The 21,747-nt window shown below is 40.3% G+C and overlaps 3 protein-coding genes across 5 annotated transcripts; 1 reads left to right on the plus strand and 2 right to left on the minus strand.

Annotated features, from left to right (window-relative positions):
* The first annotated feature begins 8,610 nt into the window (after nucleotides 1–8,610).
* On the plus strand, nucleotides 8,611–13,375 carry pnrc2 (proline-rich nuclear receptor coactivator 2). Its single transcript, XM_080501069.1, has 3 exons — nucleotides 8,611–8,796; nucleotides 9,349–9,570; nucleotides 10,471–13,375. The coding sequence occupies exon 3, from the start codon at nucleotides 10,494–10,496 to the stop codon at nucleotides 10,962–10,964; it is 471 nt and encodes a 156-aa protein (XP_080357195.1). The 5' UTR covers nucleotides 8,611–8,796; nucleotides 9,349–9,570; nucleotides 10,471–10,493; the 3' UTR covers nucleotides 10,965–13,375.
* Nucleotides 13,376–13,594: 219 nt separating this feature from the next.
* Nucleotides 13,595–18,975, minus strand: srsf10a (serine and arginine rich splicing factor 10a). 3 transcript variants are annotated; one of them, XM_080501066.1, is made up of 6 exons: nucleotides 18,835–18,975; nucleotides 17,220–17,518; nucleotides 16,769–16,875; nucleotides 16,504–16,672; nucleotides 15,690–15,734; nucleotides 13,595–14,729 (listed from the first exon to the last, which is right to left on the minus strand). In XM_080501066.1, exons 3-6 carry the CDS (start codon nucleotides 16,872–16,874, stop codon nucleotides 14,453–14,455), a joined length of 597 nt encoding a protein of 198 aa, XP_080357192.1. In that variant the 5' UTR covers nucleotide 16,875; nucleotides 17,220–17,518; nucleotides 18,835–18,975; the 3' UTR covers nucleotides 13,595–14,452. The 3 variants fall into 3 exon arrangements, with proteins under 3 accessions (XP_080357192.1, XP_080357191.1, XP_080357193.1); XM_080501065.1 differs by having other exon boundaries at nucleotides 16,769–17,518; XM_080501067.1 differs by lacking the exon at nucleotides 18,835–18,975 and adding an exon at nucleotides 17,609–17,648 and having other exon boundaries at nucleotides 16,769–17,518.
* A 1,453-nt stretch (nucleotides 18,976–20,428) lies between these two features.
* fabp10a (fatty acid binding protein 10a, liver basic) lies at nucleotides 20,429–21,414 on the minus strand (the record flags this gene model as incomplete). Its single annotated transcript, XM_080501074.1, has 4 exons — nucleotides 21,288–21,414; nucleotides 20,991–21,163; nucleotides 20,597–20,686; nucleotides 20,429–20,479 (listed from the first exon to the last, which is right to left on the minus strand). Exons 1-4 carry the CDS (start codon nucleotides 21,352–21,354, stop codon nucleotides 20,429–20,431), a joined length of 381 nt encoding a protein of 126 aa, XP_080357200.1. The 5' UTR covers nucleotides 21,355–21,414.
* Nucleotides 21,415–21,747: the final 333 nt, after the last annotated feature.

Raw genomic sequence — 21,747 nt, forward strand, 5'->3', positions numbered from 1 at the left:
CCACCGCAGGCTTTTTTTCTGCTTCATGGTGAAAGGGTAGACTGACATCCTGCTGTGGTTTAACACTTTGATGCAAAAAACAAAACAAAACAAAACAAAAGAGAGAAAAACAGTTATCCTTTCACTAAGAAATATCCACTGTTTATTGATAATAAAGAAACAAAAAAAAACCCCACTTGCATTCATTTTAATGGCACTTCTGGAGACATTTACACTAGTACATGTAGCAATAACCCATTTTGTAACTCACATTATGTCACCTTATTTCAAAATATCCGGAGTCACAAAAAAAAAAGAAAAGAAAAGAAAGCGCAGAACATTATTAAATAGTCCAATAGCATCTAAATGAATACTGGAGATAGTTTGCAGGTAGTATATTGTTCCTCTGAGAAACTGAAAAAGAGATTAATCATCACAAAAACCACATGACTATATTCAAGACCATTTTGCTCTTTTTCAGCACTTACCTTGACGTTTCCCTTGACTGAGGTTCTGTGTGTCGGGTGATTTGAGTTCCTGTCGCTCAGCAGCAGAGCAGCTGCAACCACACTGACCTGACTGAAGGCAAAGTGTGAGTGAGGGGGGAGAAGATAAGGACTGTGCCTGTGATGATGACAGGAGAGAGAGAGAGAGAGAGAGAGAGAGAGAGAGCGAGAGAGGGGGTGGGTGGGTGGGTGGGGGTGAGAGATAGTAGAGAAACAGACTGATGAAAGATGCCAAAATATGCTCTTTTTTGCAGGTTGTGATATACAGCCCAAGGTCTGTGATGAGACATGCCCACTTTTTTTGGTCCACGTTTATGCTGGCGTAAATCACACGTTTTTACAGAGAAATTCAGAAACACACATTTCACACACATTTTCTTTTTTTTTTTTTTTGTGTTGGCGCTCTCCCTGGACTCCATGATGGTGTTGACGGCAGCACTTAGGCTGTGTTATGGGATGTGAGTGTGAAAAAGAGGTTGATAAAAAAAGGCGGAAAATACAGAGCCCCTAAAGTGACATGCGGGCCCTGCAGTAAAACATCACTGGAGATTTCAAATAAGACACAGTTTACTGTTGATTGGAATCTTCAAACACTGAAGGCGTCGATTCGGTTCAACCATTCATTCACAGATCTGTCCGTTTCTGTCAGGCTGGTCACCTGATAAAGACCGACACGTCATCACAGGCCAGATGCACATCCAGCTGAAATATGTCAGCAAGGTCATTATAAGAGTCAATAATATACATTATTATAAAAAGTTGTCTTTAAATGTTCTTTCCAAAACAACCTATAAAAGTCTGTTAGGTACAACAGCACTAGAACAAGTCAAGTCCTTTATTCATCACACACAACATTTATACATGGTCTAATGTGCAGCGGAATGTTTTCAGTGCATGTTCCGCAACGAAAACAACAGCTTTTATAGGATAGAAGAATGAAAATAGAAATTTAGAACACACCATAAGGATATAGCACACTATATGACAATATTAAAAAATTATAAAATAAAGCTGTCTTAATTTTTTTTGCAATGGAAATTGGGAACAAGTTCCCAATAAAACTGGAAAAAGGCTCCAACTTTCTCTTCTTTTTATGACCGTTGTTCAGTGAAGACTGTGTTGCATAGTTGCTACAAAAAACTATTTATATTTTCCATTTCATGTGAGCATAAATCATACAAAGTAAGCTGATGAAATTATGCTTTTCCTAATGAATGGACGGCTAGTTTTTGGTCTTTCTGTCATAATGAATGTGAATGCCGAGGCCGTTTCTTTCACTGTCACGTCTTTCCACCAACATGTTCTTCTTGAAATCACCCACAAGTTTATTACTATGGCTCCTTCATTTTAGGTGATGAATTGAGGGGATTCTGAGGTCGAGATCAGAGTCTGCAGACCGTACTGGGAAGTGTGAAGCAACTTTGACTCAAGTTCTTTCCATCTTATACTCTGCAACACTGATGTTTATTGATTCCTTGCAGTCACTGGGCGGGTCAGAGTGTGATGTTGTTTACAAACCAACAGGGGGCAACGTTAGGCAACCCTGGTTTATCAGGTGCTCTGAGCCATTCATGACGGTGAGCATGTTTTGTCTCGTGATAGGAAACAACAAGTTTGTTTAGTTTATAAAGTGAAAGATTCAAAAGCAGTTCACTCAGCAATTTAGGCCATTTAATTAGGATCAAGTCCCACTGGTGAAAATAAACTATGCCAGTTCAATAACTATTTAATCAGGTCACTAAATCACATAATTACCTGAGGCAATCGAATATGAATTAACCAACTCTTTTAGCTTTTCAATTTAGAACAAAAAAGTATGCTCAATAACAAAGCAGCACCGACTGGGGCTAACAAATATACAAACTTAAACATTAAAAAAAAAAAAAAGTAAATTACAAAGATGTCACCCTCACCACAGGAGGCAAAGTTGTGACCACACCTACAAGCAACAGATGTGGGAGTTGTGGCAAATAGTTTAATAAAGAGAAATGGAAGTGTCGTTCAAGAATTTAAAACTTTAAGCTAAATGCATGCAAATAATAATAATTGCGATACATTCTCAATGAGATACCTATTGACACAGTATTAACAGTCAATACAGACAACAGGCAAGTCCAGGATGTAAGTGGCATTGACTTAGAATTAGACCCATAATAATGGTTATGATATTAAAATAAATGTTGTTACAATGCCCTTGATTATAGAATTCTTGGAAGAAAGAAAGAAAGAAAGAAAGAAAGAAAGACAGTTTACTTACATAGGGATAGCATATGTTTTTTTTAAAGATGTATCACTGTAGGCCTGCATGCTGTGCAGGCCTACAACCTCATACATATATTAATATTAACAAGGAAATAAAGGCCAGTCTGGCACAAGTCTGTGATATCTGGTGCACTGGCTGCGTCTTCTCCTCCTCTGACCTGATACATCCTGCAGGCCAGAACGCAGGAAATGTGATTATTGAGCAGACAGCACAGCTTCAATGAGATTTCTCCTCTGTCACTGAACGTACAGGTGCACTACAACACAACAGGTCACTCGGTAAATTAAAGGTCGAAATGTTCAATTATGTATTGAATTACATCATCCTGTTACACAATCCCTTTTTAGAAATCACCCCGGACAAGAAGCAACGGGCGCTGGCTTTGCTTCCTCAGATAGCTTTGCCTTCCATCCATTAATTAAATTTCCTCTCCTCATTTCCAGATTGCCAGACCATCAGAGAGAGAAAGAGAGAGACAGAGAGGGAGACAGAGAGAGACATCAGATCACACAGACATCTGAAAACTCTATAAATAAAGTTTACTTACTTACTTACTTACATGCGTAACAAGAACAAAAAATTAACACATAGAACTAAAACTAAATTACCTCATGCAGTCAGTGAAATGGTCCCTGATTATTTACTTTGATCTTTATTAAATGAATGTATCCATTCTAAATATGGAAACTAAATTATGCAAAGCTATACTTAAAACTCCAAATGAAATAGGATTGTATGTAGCACCAATATAATTATGTTGATTATGTCCTCTCCACTGTCCTTTTCATAAGATGAATGATAAGTTCTCTTTAAGCCTTTACTGGGCATGTTAGTAAAATATTATGACAAATGTATATTTACTGCAGTTGTTTTTGTTTTGTTTTTTTGCATTTTTATGACTATGGTACATTTGTGTTTGTCTAAAAAATGTTTTAAACATTTTTGTGACATTGCTTATGTGGTTTCCTGCTCATGAAGGTGTTGTATGTAAGGGGACGGCTGACCGGCTGGCCAAGAAGGCCATGGTCAACTGAACTATAGAGACTAACATCATGTTGGCGAGAACAGAAGCAAAGTCTATAGTTTGGAAGGAAGTACAGAAAGCATGGCGACAGCAAAGGGACAAGGAGGACAGGGGAAGACATCTATAATCTATACAGTATTCAAAATATTGTGGGAGGGATGAGAAGTGGACACACACACACATTTCTTATTTTCTTCATTTTTTAATTTGTAAGTGAGAATGGTATGGACGAGCTGGAACCAGCAGATGGCGTGAGTGCAACTTCACGCGTGCCAACTGAAGAAGAATAAGGGAAACAGTCCTCAGGGATAAAAAAAAAAAAAAAGCTGCTAATAAGAGAGAGAGGGAAACAGTCATCTGGAACGTTGATAGCTGTGGGAAACAATGTGGATGGATAGAACCAGCAGATGGCGGTAACGCAACTTTATGGATGTAAATTGCTGCTAACAGTGCAGATTGAAAAGCTACAATGTCCAGCTCAAAACATGACATGACCCTGGGCTACTCATGGATTGGGGTGACCTTGCCTGAATTGATAGCTAATCAAAAATAAACAACCCAGCCACCACATCTGAAACCCTTGCAGCGGTGAGGAACAGAGTAGTACCTCCATATGTCATATAACATTCACATAACAGCTTCAAATGGAAAATATGTTTGGGTTAATTGGAATAAAAAGTGATCAATGACCTCTATAAGGTGTTCATGCCAGGAGTAGATGTGAAATATTCTATTTTGTTCATGTTGAAAACGTAAGGTAATTGTTAATCTTCTCACTTTTTATTGTAGCCTGAGCATACATTCCGCCTGCAGGTTTCTATCTTTGAGTTTTACATTACAAATGATGGGGTCATGCAGATGGTTGTAACTTATGTTATGTCATTAGAAGGAAAGAGATAAATATATTTCAGTTAAAATAAAAACCATTTCATATATTTTATTGCAGAATTTAATGTGTTTTATACAAGCTCAGCATATTAAATGTGTTGAGCGAATCTATTCAGTTCTTTCCCACTTCCCTATGTGAGATTTCCATGCATTAGGCAAGGCAAGGCGAGGCAAGACAAGGCAAATTTATTTATAGAGCACCATTGAAACGCAGGGCAATTCACAGTGCTTTACAAAGAAATAAAAGAAATACAGAAAAACTTTACAATTATTTTAATAAAAGAAATACATTAAAACAAACTATGAAGCTTTACCATTAGCATAAACTAGCCAGAGGACTATCAGGAAGGGATAGTCTCAAAAGTTAGCTTTGGAATCCATATGAAAAAGGACTTTCCTGTTGATCGTTTATATCCAATGTCGGTTCTTGTTAAGTCTGACAGTGTGCGGACTGACAGAAACTGGCAGCTTTGAGATCTTTCCTTTCCACTCACAAGCTCCGCCCAACAGTTACTCAGTGACGTGTTTACACTGCTGCTCTTTGCAGCCAGTCAAACATGGAAATTTGTTCACCTCCTACCTTCGGAGCGACCTGCAACAACCTGCCAGTGACCTACTTTCCATACATAGCTGACTCTTGATCGGCACAGCCCCCTTCAGAGATTGCCATGCTGTGGGGAGTGTCTCTCCATGGCCTTCGGCATGCTTTCAGCTGAGAAAGACAGTGTTGCACAACTTGTTTACAAAAGCCCCCAAGGGCTTTAAAAGGAAAAGATATATTGGCGATGGACTTGGACCAGGGTTAATCAATCACACTAGTTGCTTTGCATTTTTTAAAATCCAGCTTGCACAGTCTCATAAAACTGACTGGTTGACTTTATAGCATGACATCAGTGGGCAAAAGAGGGCCTTTTTAAAAGAAGACAATAAGTAGTGCGCAAGAAAGTACACAAGAATCACAGAAATAAAAGCAAAGTGACACTTTAGCTGTTATTTCACAGTTTTTATATTTAATCAGCTAATAAATACATATATTATGTAATTATCTAAGATACGATAATCGCTTCCTTTTTTAATCTAGCGTAGTAATTTTACTTGAAAATCACTTAAATTGAAAAACACTAAGTTCCATCTGTATCAAATTGTGGCTGTAACATTATCCTTATACGGCAAGGGAGTTTAATATTAAACAGGTAACTTTTTAGATTCATTTCCATATTTAAAAGCTGTAATATCTAAATCTGTATGCATTTTCACTTTTAAATATTGTCAGAATATTCATGAAATGTTTTGTGAATAATTTTTTCTCTCTCCAGAAAATCCACATTTGTCACTTCTGAGCTGCATAGTCTTCTCTGGGTAGTTTGGAAGTCTAGAAATATGCATTTAAGGCCCCATTTATATGACAACAAATACAAGTCTATTCACAAAACTTTATTCACTTATGGGGGTCCATTTACACGATTGCAAGACTACTCGTCCATGGACAACTTGTCCAAAAAAATACTTACATATTATTTCTAATTGATATTTTATACATTTTTTCATATATCTAGTATATGTCTATATATATTGAATATAGTATAAATGACTTTGTTTCAACAGGGGTGCACCGGCTCAGATACACTCTTCAGAAATACAACTGCTCACTTCAACCATAGTAAAATCAGCCACTGCTTATGTTTTAGTGTCAAATAATCCTTCCAAATGTGTCAAATATACTTTGAAATCCAATCCTTCAAACCAATAATGCTGAAAAAAGTAGTTAGTGCGTACGAGTTGTCCGGGGTTGCAGTTTGTGGACCAGTTGTCCGGGGACAGTTGTCCGTTCACCCATTTATATAACACCAGTGCGCTGAGCCACTGTATCCGCAAACTTTTTATACCATCTCCCAAGGTGGAAAGACTCTTTCACAGTCACTATTCCCTCTGACTACTCCCTGAGACTGCAGGAGGCTGTGGAGCGCTCTTACTGCGCATGCGCATTTATCTCCCCCTCCCTCCCCATCCTTCTGCTCATCTACTTATAAACAAATATGGCGGAACCGTAGTGGTATGACTTGCTCTCCGTAGTCGAGTTTTATCATCCATATCAGTAGTTTTATAGTTGAGACTCACCACTGATAGCATCCGATACTTCATCAGTCCATATGGATGTCTGGTTCTCTCCATTTTCTTTACGCATATTGTTCTCTGCACACGTCTGTGTGGTTTAATTACAAAATCAAGCAACAGCGCCCTCGCATGGCGTGGCATAGTAACTGCATTGTTGTTCGTCTGCCGCTGGTGCAGTGTTGACGCACTCCCTTTTTTTTTTTTAAACGGATTAGGCGTTGATACTTGAAACGTTGTCGTGTAAACAGGGCCTCAGAAAGGTGAATTTAACTTGTCTGTAGGTACAAAAGTGAGTGTGTGTTTCTGCATTTTCTCTGTGACTTACAGGTGTCTTGTCCAGGGTTGTCCTTTCTTCAATCGATTGTTACAACAAAGAATTAATCTACTAAAGACAAATGCCATTGCCTATTCTGCATTGTTAGTGTTATATATAAATAAGAGATGGTAAGTTTGTTTACTTTGATAGATCTTGTTGCCCTCCAACACATAATCACTTTTGTATCAAGAAAGAAAGAAAGCATACTTTATTGTTATTATTATGACCTCTTTTTCTGCATTGATCCATCCAATGCAGTGTGCTGCCGCATTGGGTGCTCTGGGAAGCCGTTGAGACTCAAGGATCTTGTTCAGGGAGCCACAGTGGTGACCTGTCCGCTGTTTCAATCAAACCTGCGAACTCCCGATCCTAAGTGTGCTTCTTATATACTCATACTGTTATACTCATACTTATAGGCCACTATACCGGTGCCTTTTTTATTTTTATTTTTTTTAAGAAAGCAAAGGTATGAAATGTATTTGTTTCAGTTTAGATTAGTACATACATGTTGAAACCTTGAAAATGTCCATGTATTGTACTCCCAACAGCTGCTTCCGGTCAAGTGGTGCCACTTCATACAAAAGGATTCTGTCATTGGTCATTTTAGCATCCATCTTGTTTCAAGTACTGACAAAAAGGAAGTAAATGCAACAATAGTTGACATTCTTGAAAGCTACTGAGTGTCAGAGGATGGAAAGACTGACTCACCATTGCTCCCTATTGCGCAAAGGTGAAAGTCATTGATTTAGGCAGTGTTCCGTCCTGTGCAGCATTAAAAATACACACTGTACCTTTAAGTCCACTGAACACCATTTGAAGAAAGTCTTTTTTCAGCCCTAATGGCTTTGTTTACATGCCCTTGCAGTTTGTCTATACACTATACTACAAACAGCTATGCTCTAAATGTGTACATTCTTCACATGCGGAATAAATAACTTCAGGTCTTGACTCTCACACTCGCTGAAAAAAATGGCCAGGATGAATGAGATGTGGGGGGATGGTCAGGTCACAGTCAAGAGCTGCTGTGTTATTACAGCCTGTTGCAGCTGTTTCAAGGCCGCACAACAGGTTTCACACCGGAAATTTGGATAATCGTCAGTATTTCCCGTAACAGAAATACTATTGCCTCTTCAACAACTTAATTTCTTGGATATATTTAAGTACAGCCAATATTACATAACATTGAACTATATCTATAGAAACTCGAATAATGTATTCGTCAGTATAGAAAACACTGTAGACGGGATATAAGGATAAAATGGGGCATTTTAGTGGTGTAAGACTGTTGTTTTCGTTCTGTTTCTCTCACTTCTCTACAGGAAATACCCGAAGCACCAACAAAGGACACGAAGGAGGCGCGCGCATAGACGTCATCGGTCTGGCAACAGGCGTGAATGCGTCTGGCCCTCTGTTCGTTGATTGGCCAGTCGGCTCGTACTCGGCTTGTGATTGGTCAGACGTGTGTGCGCACGGACTACTTATCGCCTCTGTGGATTCCATTTTGTTGCAATTCAGAGAGTCGGGAGAGGGGAGAGGCGGTTTTCAACGGCCGCAGTTTGACATCACGTAAAGCTCCTCGGGGAGACGGTTTTGTGGGAAATATAGCTTCGCTGTGCTTCCTACGGACTCAGCCGAGGGTTTTTCAGAAGGCGAAACACACTCATTTTCTGACGAAAGGCTTCAACAACCAAGCCTGAAGAAGTCGGTAAGAGAGGAGCAGCTTTATACCTCCGTCGCCATGTTGAGTTCAGTTCCTTTGTTTTGGTTCGGTGCCAACGTTAAGTGACCCAAATAGCAAAAGCATAATTTTGCTCGCTATCCATATAGTTTACCACGTAAGATTGTGTGACGAGAACGACGTGTGCCCTTTTTTAAGATCGAAAGTGAACTAAAGCTCGGCGCAGCTGCACTTAAAATGCGAGGGACTGACGCAGATTTTTTTAATTTTTTTTATGTAACGTTTTGTTGTGATATTTGCCACGTATTATTATAATATCAACACCGTAAAAATGTTAATAGCCACAGTGTGATCGTGAAATGTTAGTAAAAGAGGAGCTGCTGTTGTGCTGGGTTTCGATTGGTGTGATGACGCACTCACAAATACGTAGTTGACCGTGAGCCGTATTAATGCTTTGTTACACAACACTTAAGCACCGAAACGCGATAAACCCATGAGATATCGCCTTGCTTATCGCCCCTAATCGATTAAATTTTTTTCTGATTCTATTTTTTTCTTTCTTTTTCGTGCCTTTGAAAGGAGGTCGACTTCTTGGAGCATCGTGTGCCGAGGTGAATTGATGTTCAACTCGGCCCTGCGAGATAACAACGCTCACTGTCACATGAAAACCTCAGACCTTGCTGGACACAGAAGTACAGCGAGAAGTAGACAGAGAACTACTTCGAGGACCTGGGGCCCGGTTGGAGGGGAGAGATTGAAGAGAATAGAGCTCAGCTCCGTCAACTTTCTGACAACAAAGAGGTGAGAGGAGAGGAAGAAGGGGAGGGGGGGGGGCTGTTTTTCTCCCGGAGAGTGTTGGGGGAGGGGAAGAGGAGGGCGGTCCTTGCTGTCTGCCGTTTCTGCACGTAGACAGCGGACTTGTTGTTTTTCAGAGGTGGCGCAAGTGTGCGCGGTGTTTATGTCCTGCGGATGAATTTTACAGCTTCACAATACGACTATAAGACTGAAAGCACACTTTCGTATGGATTTAAGTTGATTGTAATCTGCATTTGAAGTTGGATGTTACATGTTTTGCGATGGCATCACTGTGTTCTGGATCATCGTCGGTGTTGATCATGGCGTTTATTGGAGACGTTTTATTAATATCTGTTTTTTAATTATCACTCATAACATAGTTTTTGATGGCTGCATATTTTAGGAACATTTAATGTGAGAGATTATCCTATTACATGCGTGGTTCCAAACTAAATTTAACTATGTGCGTAGTTGAATCTAAAAAAAACCCCGTCTTATTACATAATGATTTAAGACTTTTGACAGATTTTTTATTTTAATTTTTTCATTTTAATTTATTTTTGGTAAGTGAGGTACAACTGATCTTATGAAATATATTTTTGAGTCAATACATACAATACTATGACTTGCTGCATTGGGATAGTAATACAACAAAATATTAGAAATAATGAAAAAAAATTGCTGTGACATTGAGAATTATTTAGATACCATTTTTCTTTATGGCGGTTGTTTGCCTCACAGAGAAGAGAGAATAACCTCTGCATTCCTGGCTGTCGGGATACATGCTGTGAATGCTGTCTGCGCCACAGACGCTTGTCACCTGTTCAGTGTTTACAGTGATGTGTTCAAATGCATTTACAATGAGTGAAAACGTTCAACCCTAATCGGAATGTTTTTGATATCCAGGTGACACGTAGTGCTGAAGCAGTATGGGAGGTGGTGAGAGGTACAACATTCCAGTTTCCCACCCAGAACGCCCTTTGCCCAAGAAAAACCATCAACTTGGCCGGGCTAAGCAGAGGAGCCGTGACCAGAATGGAGCCGGAGCATCCACAGGAGGGGTCGGGGGCCTTCACCATCATGGCCACCGCCGGAGCGACAAAGGCGCCGCCTACCACAGGTCTCCTGAGGCGCGGCAGGCCGCGTCTGCAGAGAAGAACGTGTCTGGCCGCTTTACCACCAATTATGATCAGAACTGGGAGGGCGCAGTGTCACACCTCAACACGCTACTGGCCACCCAGGGCAGCCCGAGCTATGCGGGGCCAAAGTTCAGCGAGCCACCCTCGCCCAGCGTGTTACCCAAACCCCCCAGCCACTGGGTGTCTTTCCCAATAGGCTCCTGTGATAACAGGGAGATGATGACCTTCCAGCTGAAGAGCCTCCTGAAGGTGCAGGCCTGAGAAGGATGCCCACAATTGATCTTTGGAAAGAAAAAAAAAAATTTAAATAATACATGGACTGGGACTCTGTTGAGTCATCCACCCTCCAGGAACGCCCCAGTGCTGTAATACTTTTAGCTCTTTTTAAACTAACCTCACTTAAGGTTAATAAGTAATTACAGCAGTGTTGTGCTGTTACTGTTTAACATCCTTTAAAAAAAAAAAAAACCAACAAAACACCTTTTAAAACTATTACAGCCCTGCAGCCTTGCTGGTCGGCGATGTTTTCAGTGGAGTCAGTTTTTGTGACTGACAAACTGGATATCCTTTGTACTTCTATTTTGTTTTGTTGTTTTTCTAATGTTGGCTGTTAAGGCAGACTGAGTGCCGTTTTCTTCCCCAAACAAGGATTGTAGTGTCGTTCAGGTAAATTCCCAACACTTTTACGGTCCATTTCTGTGGACAGACACACGCCTTTTCATTTACATATGTTTCAATGACAAGACTTTAGAGTTGCTTCTAAAGCTTCAGGTGCTAAAGCAAGTTCACATTTGTAGCATTTCTTGACAAGGGCCCATCTTTTTTTCGTATGATTATTGCACTCCTTGTTTGGGAAGGGGGGAAAAAGCACTCAGCTGCAGTTCTGCAGGGAAAAAAAAAAAGTTCTTTTACTGGAGGTGATGAGCTGTAGTGGTAAAGGATAAGTGGGAAGTGTAACCTCAAACGAAGGGTAATAAGAGACCATGGCACACTGGCCTTTGGACACCAACTCCTGTACCCTTTTTTTATTGCGCTGTGCGCACATGCACTATGGGAGTTGTGTGTCTCAGGTCTGCAGCACTCTATCATAGCATTATTTTGTACGTGTCCTTTTTTGTTGTGGTTGAACAATGTATGACATGCTGTGTGTTACCAAAGCAATGTTTTTGCTGGGTTTTTTTTCCATTTTATTTTGGACATCCTCTGTGTGGTTGGCATTAATGCCTTTGCCACTATAAACTTTACCAGACTGCAGTGAACAGTTGGAGGCCTCTGGGTCCCCTCACTGTTTACCTGTTTCAATCAGCACTGTTATTACCCCTCAGTCTCTGCCTCCTCAGGGCAGCGCGGCAGCTCCAACATGCGGAAGAGAGCCATGCCAAGATGTGGGACTGATGAATTTGACTCGGCATGGCTCTGTTGGCTGTGTGCATTTATGTGCAAGGTGAGGCAGAGCTGAGGAAGGTTTCTGAAGAGGAATTGCCCCTCGGGGCTCTAATCGGAGGCAGGAGGCTTTTGTTTGTGTTTACAAAACAGGTCTCAATTGTTGACCATTGCATAATCGAGAGACACCTGCTGCCCATGCCTCTTCCTCTTGTTTACCTTCTTGCACTTCAATCAGACTGTTTTTTTTGTTTTTTTGAGTTACAGACCAGAATGCTATTGAAATGATGGAGGCGTAATTGACTATCTTCCTATGGATTCTCTATTTTTATGTCTCAATCCTCTATTAAAGCTCTTATTGCTCTCTTTGCAGAATTGGAGCCGTGCACGGCCAGTGTTAAGATAACAAAACAAAGTAGGAGAGGTTGTTAGTGTCTGTTAAAGAGCCATGTAAATAATAAAATGTATAAAATACTTGTAGCATATGTACATTTGCAGGCCAAATTTGAGGCCTGTCCGACAAAAGTATTTTTAGTAATAACACTGAATGTATAAGACATGCTAAGGACGTGTCTTGACTTCAATACAGAAAGAATATTTTTGTTAAAAAAAAAAAATTAAACCTGCCTAGCGTTTGTCAGAAGCCCTGCACTGTAATCTTTCCAGAGATCTTGCACATGTTTTTTTATTGTTTTATATCGTGCAGTGCAGGGTGAAAATGCTAAGTGCAAATTAAATAAAACTGCAACAAAATACAAACAATTGGATTGTAGGAGACTTGCATATGTATGAATTTGAGCCATGAATGTGCTTACCGTGTTTAAGTGTGACGCTTTTAGTCTTAAGTTGACAAACCTTGTGCCTAAGTTAAAAGTTCATGCTGAAACCTTTTATTTGGTAGCTCTCAAAAGTTGCCCAAACCTTTTTTTTTTTTTTCCCCCTTCTCCAGAGCCAGATTCAGGCCTCAGCTGTTCTTCCGCCAGCTGACACCTGAATCTGACTCCAATGCTCTTTTTAAGTACTGCCTTCTCCAGATTCATCATGTAAGCATTTTCTTTCTTGCCCAGATTGCGTTGTGCATTGCAAAGTCTCCTCACTCGAAATTTGTAACTTTGAAATTGGCTGTGAATTTGTCCCCTTGATACGACGTCACCATATGAAAAAGAAATGAAACGATGTGCCCCCCCACTTGAGATTGGTATAAATTTGTTGGAGAAAAAAAAAAAAAAAGACCTATGAATTGACAAGTTTTGCAAAAAAAAAAAAAAAGAATAAACCCCCTCCCTTCCCCCCTACTTCTGTCTGAGTGTCTTTTTGTGGTTCATGGTTTTCAATTCATTCTAGCACAATAGTTTTGCAGTGTTTATACACAAAGGGAACACAGTAGTAGAGGTTTATATATATAAATATGCACAATATTCAAACATTTTATACCAACATGTCACAGCCATCTTGGAGCGATCACAATATTATGTTATGTGACCCAGAACATACAACAGAACACACGGTAAGAATCCAATTTGTTTATTGACAATACCAGGTTGAACCTACAGGATAAAGTTTCTAGGGGATACTTTGTTCCACTCACAGAATCATTTTACCTCATCGTGAACATAACAAAATACTTTATATGGTATTAGGTACAACTGACGGGTATTATAGGATGCCATTTGCCTGCAGGAAATAAATTGCCCATGAAACCAGGCGCGTAAAGCCAGATCACTAGGTAAATACTGGCAGACCAGTCCGTGAATTAAGAGTAATTTGGATTTCTGTTTACATAACACACAACTAAAACGAGTCATACCACACATTCACAGACCATGTATTGCTGACGCAAAGTACAAAAGTATCGTTGGCAATACCAAAACTAATCTCATTTCCATCTTCTGCACCCCACGTATAAAACTTACAACAAAACTGTGCTTCCATGATTCACTTCAGTGTCTTTCCTCTTTAAAAAAACAAACAAACCCAAAACCATAACAAAGCCCCTGCTGCTCTTCCTTTTGGCAATAGATTTCTAAACAATGACAAACAAATACAAGCAGAGGGCCTAAAGGTTGAGTTGATATAAGAACATTTTACACAAAGACTCTTTCAGCAATTAGCAATTCAGACAGCACTACACCAAGTTATGAACATTTTACCGAGGGCTTGTTTCACGAGACGGGACAGATACGCCATTTTCCCTCTATTGCCAAACTGAAACAGTCTCAACTGGCTGCCCAGCTTGATGTAGTTGGTGTTAGGAGTGACAACTCTGCAAGAAATCTTTGTGTAAAAGGGACTGCATCTAAAAACTGAACAGAAACATCATCAGAGACACACAGAGGGCTTCTGGGGGGGGGGGAACAGTGAGCTGGTTAGTGGCCCCCAGACTTGCGTCCGGCCCAGGACCTGGAGCGAGACCGCGATCGCGACATGGAGCGCGACACGGAGCGTGATGGAGATCGCCCCATAGGCTGATTCTGGGAGCTGGAGGTGGGCTGGAAGTCCTCGGCCGGGCTGTGGGACCTGGATGGGCTCTTTTTGCCTTTAGGTCTGGACCTGGAAGGCGAGGGGGAGCGCGAGGCGGAGTGGCTGCGAGAGGCCTGTTCGTGGTGCGGCCTGTGGTAGTCCCGAGGAGGACCCTTGTACCTGCTAGGAATAATATCATTGTGTTAATTGAGGACGGGTTATTAATGAACACGGTGAGAGTACCGTATTTTCTGCCCTATAAGGCGCACCGGGTTATAAGGCGCACCTACATTGATTGACATAATTTACAACTTCATTCATATATAAGGCGCACCGCCCTATAAGGCGCATGGAATAGACCAGTGGTCAGCAACATTTATAGCTCAAAGCCATTAGGTTACATTTTCCACTGATTCTAACACCCAGAGAGGTGCGCACACTTTATTTTAATAGTCTACCTGCAGCCTATGCCAGGACGACACTACACACAAAACCTTCTTCACTACTGGTTGACAACTTACAACTACCGGTAATAATAATAATAATAATAAACTAAACTACATGAACTAAGCAACAAAAACACAACACAACACAATTATTACCGACACCACAAACCAAATATAACCCCCAATAATTGCATTTAAAACACCACAAACAGCTGCAATGAATTATGGGAGTTTCGATCGGCTGCACTGAGGAGCTCAGGTTGAATTTGTCGCTGCAAGGCATGATGTCCCATCATGCCTTGCAGCGACAAATTCATGTTTTGTGTTGTTGGAGGTTATTGTGGCTCGTTGTTGGGCTTGGTGTTGTGTTGATTGTGTTTATGCTGTGTTTTTGTTCCCCAGTTTAGGGAGTAATTATTTCATCTAGTTTATTTTGGTTTGTTAGAATGTTGGTGTGCAACCATGAGTGATTAAGGTGTTGTGCGGAGTGTGGTCCGCTCTGAAGATCCGGTTGCGAAGTTAGAGTTGTCAAAATAAAAGCTTCTGGTTGTTCAGCTGTCAAATAGCAGTCTTGAGTAGAACAATCGTCCATATATAAGGCGCACCGGGCTATAAGGCGCACTGGCAGCTTTTGAGAAAATTTGAGGTATTTAGGTGCGCCTTATAGGGCGGAAAATACGGTAGTCAAGAGGCTTACTTGTCAATTTCGTGGCTTCTTCTGTGTCGACCGTAGGCCCGAGAGCTGTAGAGGTAAGGAGGAACAAGTAAACGACTTAAGTGTACATATATATATATATATATAAATCAATCTGCAACAGAATAATGAGCCCTTGTATTTACAAAGTCTGTCACGTTTTGTCAATATGAAATACCAACTACAGAATATGACCATGTTCTGATGTACAGTGACTCACTGCTACCCCACAGTGTAATACAGAAGAATCACATCTTGCATCCCCGTTAAGAATGTGACTTCCATTTCTAATACACAAGTAGAATTTTACATAAAAAAAGACTGATTTTATTATTTTTGAATATAAACAGTTCCTGTTGAAGTTTCTTGAGATTTGGTACAAACACATTTTCACATAAAAGGTTTTGAGAACTGATACCGTACTTATTTCACCAGATTTGAGAATATACTGTGCTGCTTTTGAAAAGATTAGAGCCTCATGTTGGAGGTGGCCCTTTGTGGAATTACATCTAAGCTTCGAGTAGAGAGGCCAACACAGCCATTACTCAGATAGACTACCTCACAGATCAGCAAGCGACTAATTTTCACACTGATATACACAAACATTAAACAAGTACCATACACTTTGTGTCCCACTGGAAATGTATCTAGGCGAGTGTCGGTGAATTGGCAGGATTCAGTTTCACATTATTAACAAGAGCATTACACATCCATAAGCAAACACTATTATAGATTTGTAATCATGTATGTTGTGGATGAATAGCAGCTAATCGACAGTGAAGCACACAGTGATGCGTGAGCGACGGTTGACACTCACTCTCTGGGACTCTCGGACCTCCGGGGACGACGCTCAAAAGACGGACTCCGGGACCTGCGGCGCTCGTAACTGCGGCTCCTGGAGCGTCTCCGGCGGTTGTCCCGTTCGTCATCATAGCGAGAGAAGCTCCGAGGTGAATGGCGCTCCTTGGATTTCATCTGGTTGGGGGCTAAAGAGACAGATGGCACATCAAAAAACTTGAGAGAAACACATTTTCTAAAAACAATTGGAGGAAAGTTTTGTGTTTGTTGTCGGACGTTCGTACTTTTGCGATCTCCCTGCGCAAACTGGATCTCGATCTCGCGCCCACAAACGCATTTCCGGTCCAGGTTGTGCAGAGCGTCTTCTGCATCTCGGACATCCTCAAACATGCTGTGCTGTTAAGGCCTTTTTTTTTGGTTTTGTTTATAATTTGGAGAGTTGGGACAGACAACTGCAAACATGCACAACAAACAAAGAGGCTGCAACACAGGTCAGAAGCACCCAATGATAAACAGCAACTGAATAATCAGTGAGGAAGAAAGAAAATATTGTCACAATTTAAAGTGAACAAAAAAAAAGAAGAGAGAAATAAGTCATTTACTAATTCATAATAAATTGTCCTCAGGAATGTTTACTGAAATTACTACACAGAATACTGAATCAGTGGGGCCGTCTGTGATTCCAGATCATGAAGACAAGACAAATATTGATAGTGATCAGATTAGGTAGGATACAAAAACTTTGCCTTGTTACCTTTAACATGCTTGATCTTTCACCTTCAGCTTGATCTTTATTGTCTTGGCAGAAGAACTTGAGGTTTCCTGCTTGTCTTTGCCCAATAAACACTTTGCTTTTCCTCCCTTTGGTAGTCAAATGGAAGTCTGGGTGCTCTCTCTTTGTATCTTCATGCTCTCTCTGTACTTTCCAAATTCCACTACTGCTTGTGGCCTGGGTGTCTTTGGCTTGAATCTACTCTACAACCGCTTTTCAACTTTCTCTGGTGTGGGGTCTCCAGAACTGTATCTTTATCATTCTAAGGCAACAACAGAAGAGATATTGGTTAGGAATGGGTGTAGTGCTACAGATATCAAATGACATAAAATCACAAAGGTAGCATAAACACCTGTAATATAAAGAAAACAAATGAATCCGTCCCAAAAAATGAAAACATGTCAGGTTTAAATGTGAAGGCTCGGGTTAGAAGTTTTATGAGTGAAAATAAAAGAATAAAGGATATTGAATGTAAGCAAATCCTCTTGGCCGGCGTGAATAGAAGTCAAGTGGAATGTAGACATCTACAATAGGCCCATACCGACCAAACTCACGTCGTAAATCCTCTGGCCTAAAGTGTCATGAAATAAGCACATTATTTTGCTGGCGACCATCTGAACTTGGCTGGAGTCCACAGTATACACAGGAGCAGGTGCCAGCACATACTTAACAGCAGACAAATGGTATTACTTTCCCCACTTCGACTGACATTAAATACACATCCTCTCTGCAGCCACACAAAAAAAGAAACATGAAACATTGGTTCTATCCACAAGGAAGTACTGATGGTTACCTGAATCTACCAATCACACAAATTACACAAAAATATTTACTGAATTATCTAAATAGCAAAAATCAGCCTGAAAAGAAACAATGTGGCTGATGTTAATTGAAATTGTGCAGCAGATTTGAGGCAACTAAAGCGCAAAGGTATATTTGATGCGAAACATTGCCATCTTACTGTATTCTGCACCAGGGTACATCAAAAAGACAATTCTCAAAATGCATTTTCTTCAGATCTTGTAACATTTAATCATAAGTAGTTTTTTTAATGGAGATGGAAACATTTGGATTTGTCATTATTTAAAACAAAACTACTGGTCCAACTCAATCCAAACCAAATTAAACTAAACAGCTAAAAATGTTTAATTTTAGTTAATTAGTTGCAATTAGCTGAAAAAAAATATTATGAAAAGAGTGCAACGGAAACTAAAACAGATCAACTTGTAACGAGTCGAGAACGGCTGGTAATAAACATTGCAGTCCAGCATGAACGTCGTGTGCTGAAGCTACACAAGTTTAATGTCGAGAAAACAAAAGGATCGTGGCGTTTCAACTTCGCCTCGGTGTTTCCAGCTCCATTTACGTGTTGTGCTAACAGGCAAACCAGCCTGTACTGCATTTATAAACATGGAACTGGATCCAAAATGTGTTAAAACCGAAATTCGGCCCTCTTGTTTGGACACGCTGCTGTAGCTCGTGTCTCTGCCTTTTAGTCTTCAATGGCTGCTCGCGGGCGAGCATTAGCTTCGACGCGCTGGTATTGAAGCCGCGCGGGCGGCTAAAATTAGCACGTACCTGGACTCGTCGGAGATATTTCGCACGAAAAGAGAGGAATTGGGAGGCCTCGTGTATCTCGCCATTTTGTCAGCTTGTAGCTACAGTTCGGAGCGGCCGCGGGTCGGTTTACTGCTGCTTTTTCCTCCACGCAAAACCTTTTTATAAGCACGTACAGAGTCTCGCGCACAGCTACGTGGGCAAGAGTCACAACGACGGAGTGCGCATGCGCCGAGCTGGGGAGCCTGCGAGGACGCGCCAAGTCGAAGAGCCGCGTGGACGCGCACGCACATACAGGCGTATGTATTCAGAGGGCGAATTATTCTATTCTATTCGACCACATCACTGCCAGAGACCCACATAACACACTTAATAAATCACGTATATAAAATTACATTACTTAATATCATTGAAAAAAAAATTTCTTTATTTTTTGTTGTTGTCAACGAAGGGGTGAGTTGTATAAAATCATATGACGACAGACATCCTGCATGAAATAAAAAAAATAGCATACAAGGAACATATGTCAGATAAGGCCTGTTTCGTTGTTAATAAATATTTTCACAAAGATTCAAAGAGTTTAGAGAAGTTGGTGAAAAAAAAGAAAAAGGAATCAATTAAAACTCGAAAAAAACCTGTAAGATTAAGATATCGTTCATATCGTTCCATTATGCCTCTTTGACATGAATGTATGCCAGAATGGAGAACTGTTAATAAAGTATATAAACATGAAACCTAGGTTTTTCTTTTTTTTTTCCTGTGGAACTCAAGTGAAATCTATTCTTGCCTGCAACCTTTTGAAGGTGTGTTGTTTGAACTCTTAAAGTGGATTGACTGGAGCAGTGAGTTTCACTGACATGGCAGGTAGACGGTTTGCTTTGAAAGTCTATATATGCTCTCCCATTAAATTTACACAAACAAAGCTGTTGTAAGCTGATTAAAATGTTAGAATGTATCATGGTATGTGCAGAAGAGCTCATATCAAGATGATCTTGACAACAAAAAAGAGCAATTTCTGTCACTTTCAACCAAATAAAAATAGTCGAGAGCCACAAAACATGTTAACATTTTGTTTAGCATAGAGACAGCATCCATTTTAAAAACGAGTCTGGTGTGTCGATCAAATAAAAATATTTAAACTTTTTGAAAGCTTCAGGGAGCCACTACAGAGGGGCTGAAGACCCACTTGGGTCTCCAGGACCACGGATTGCAGACCCCTGGGTGATACCGATGATATACTGCCACTGATCATCCCGGACTAACTCCTAAGTGCTCGTGTTGTTGGTATCAGGGATCACAGTCAGTATCTTGAATGTCAAATGAAATTATACTGTATTGTGTAATTGACATTGTATTTTTCAGTTTATAATGGGTATGCTTCAATAAATTGAGAGGGAACCTGTTTTCATGTGAGCCCACTTCTAATTTTTTCCCATGATCTCACCCCAACCAATATTAAACACGAACAATCCTTGAAAATCTCCATAAAATGCATCTTTCCGTAGTCCTGTTTCATTCATCCAGAGATACAGTCACAAAGAAAATATGTTACAAACCACAGTTTGTTTAGAGCAGCACTTTTATTTAAATAGATGTTGTTTGTTTCACTGCCAGTTTACATCTTTTTGCTCCTCCTGATGAGAGTGGTTGAGCCCATGGTCAAAGTCTGAAAAGGGCAATGTATAAAAAAAGACAACATTTTAGTAGAAAGTACCAGATAAATGCATTATTCAAGTAAATAATTTCAAAGCTATGAATTTTCATAGCGTTTAAGACACCGTACCTCAACCATCTCTCCTCCCTTGAGTTCCTGGATGTGGATGAACTTGCCAGTGTTGCAGACCAGTTTTCCTCCCTCCAGATTGACGATGCACTAAAAGGAGTCAGAGGAAGAGAACGTATACATTATTCAACAAAGGGACAATTCTGAAAGAATTAAACAAATACGTACCTCAAACATCATACTTAGCATCAAACATTAGTAATACAAGTATTACCATTATTAATATAGGATGTTTAGCTGCTTTTATTATTGCAATGCCATGGAAATGTCACAATACTTTTGTTGTTTAATATCTCTTGGTAAATGTCTTATCAGAAATACATAGATATAGAAAAACTCTGAGGTGTTTTTTTTTTTTTTTTTTGCAAAATAAAAAGTGAATGAGATCGGTAACCTTGAGCTTCTTGCCGTCCATGGTGGTGATATCAGCCTCCTTGCCAATAGTAAAGGTGTTGGTCACAGTCTTTCCGGGAGTCTTGGCAGTGATGACAAAGTCTTTGCCGTTCTGTTTGATCTCAGAAATCGGTTTGATGTCCTTTGCCATCTTGATGACATCCTCAGGGAGATCTGTTGAGCAGACACAGTGTTTTCTTTTTATTAATTTGTGCAGTTAAGACTGATAATATGATGGACTGCAGAGCTGTATGATGTCAATATGATAGTTGTTCCTTCTAATAAGATCTATTCTTACCCATGGCCCGGAGGAACTCTTCGTAGTTCTCCTGAGCGTAGACCTGCCATGTTCCACTGAAGTCCATGATTTCTCGAGGTGCGGTACTGTATCACCTTGACCAAGGCGGCTGGAGGCTGTGGCAGCTGTGTGAAGCTCAACACAAGGTGGAGATGTGAACGTGCCTCCACACCCTCTTATACTCTGCAGCCAAACACTTTGTCTAATGAGTAACACGCTACTCTGAAGTAATCACTGCTGTTTGAACAACCTGGAGTTCACTTACTCCTTTGTGGCCAAACATCAGCTTCCACCCAACATGAAATTGAATGGAATTTTTTGGGGATATGTTTTACATTTTCACTGATATTAAGAATATTCAAACTCCATGCTTTCGTGCAGTTTAAAAAAAAAAGATTGTGATGAATGCAGGAGTGCTCACAGGTAGAAAACAGGACACGCAGCTTGAATTAGACCATAT

Source organism: Blennius ocellaris (genome assembly GCF_963422515.1).
Source record: "Blennius ocellaris genome assembly, chromosome: 8".
NCBI lineage: Eukaryota > Metazoa > Chordata > Actinopteri > Blenniiformes > Blenniidae > Blennius > Blennius ocellaris.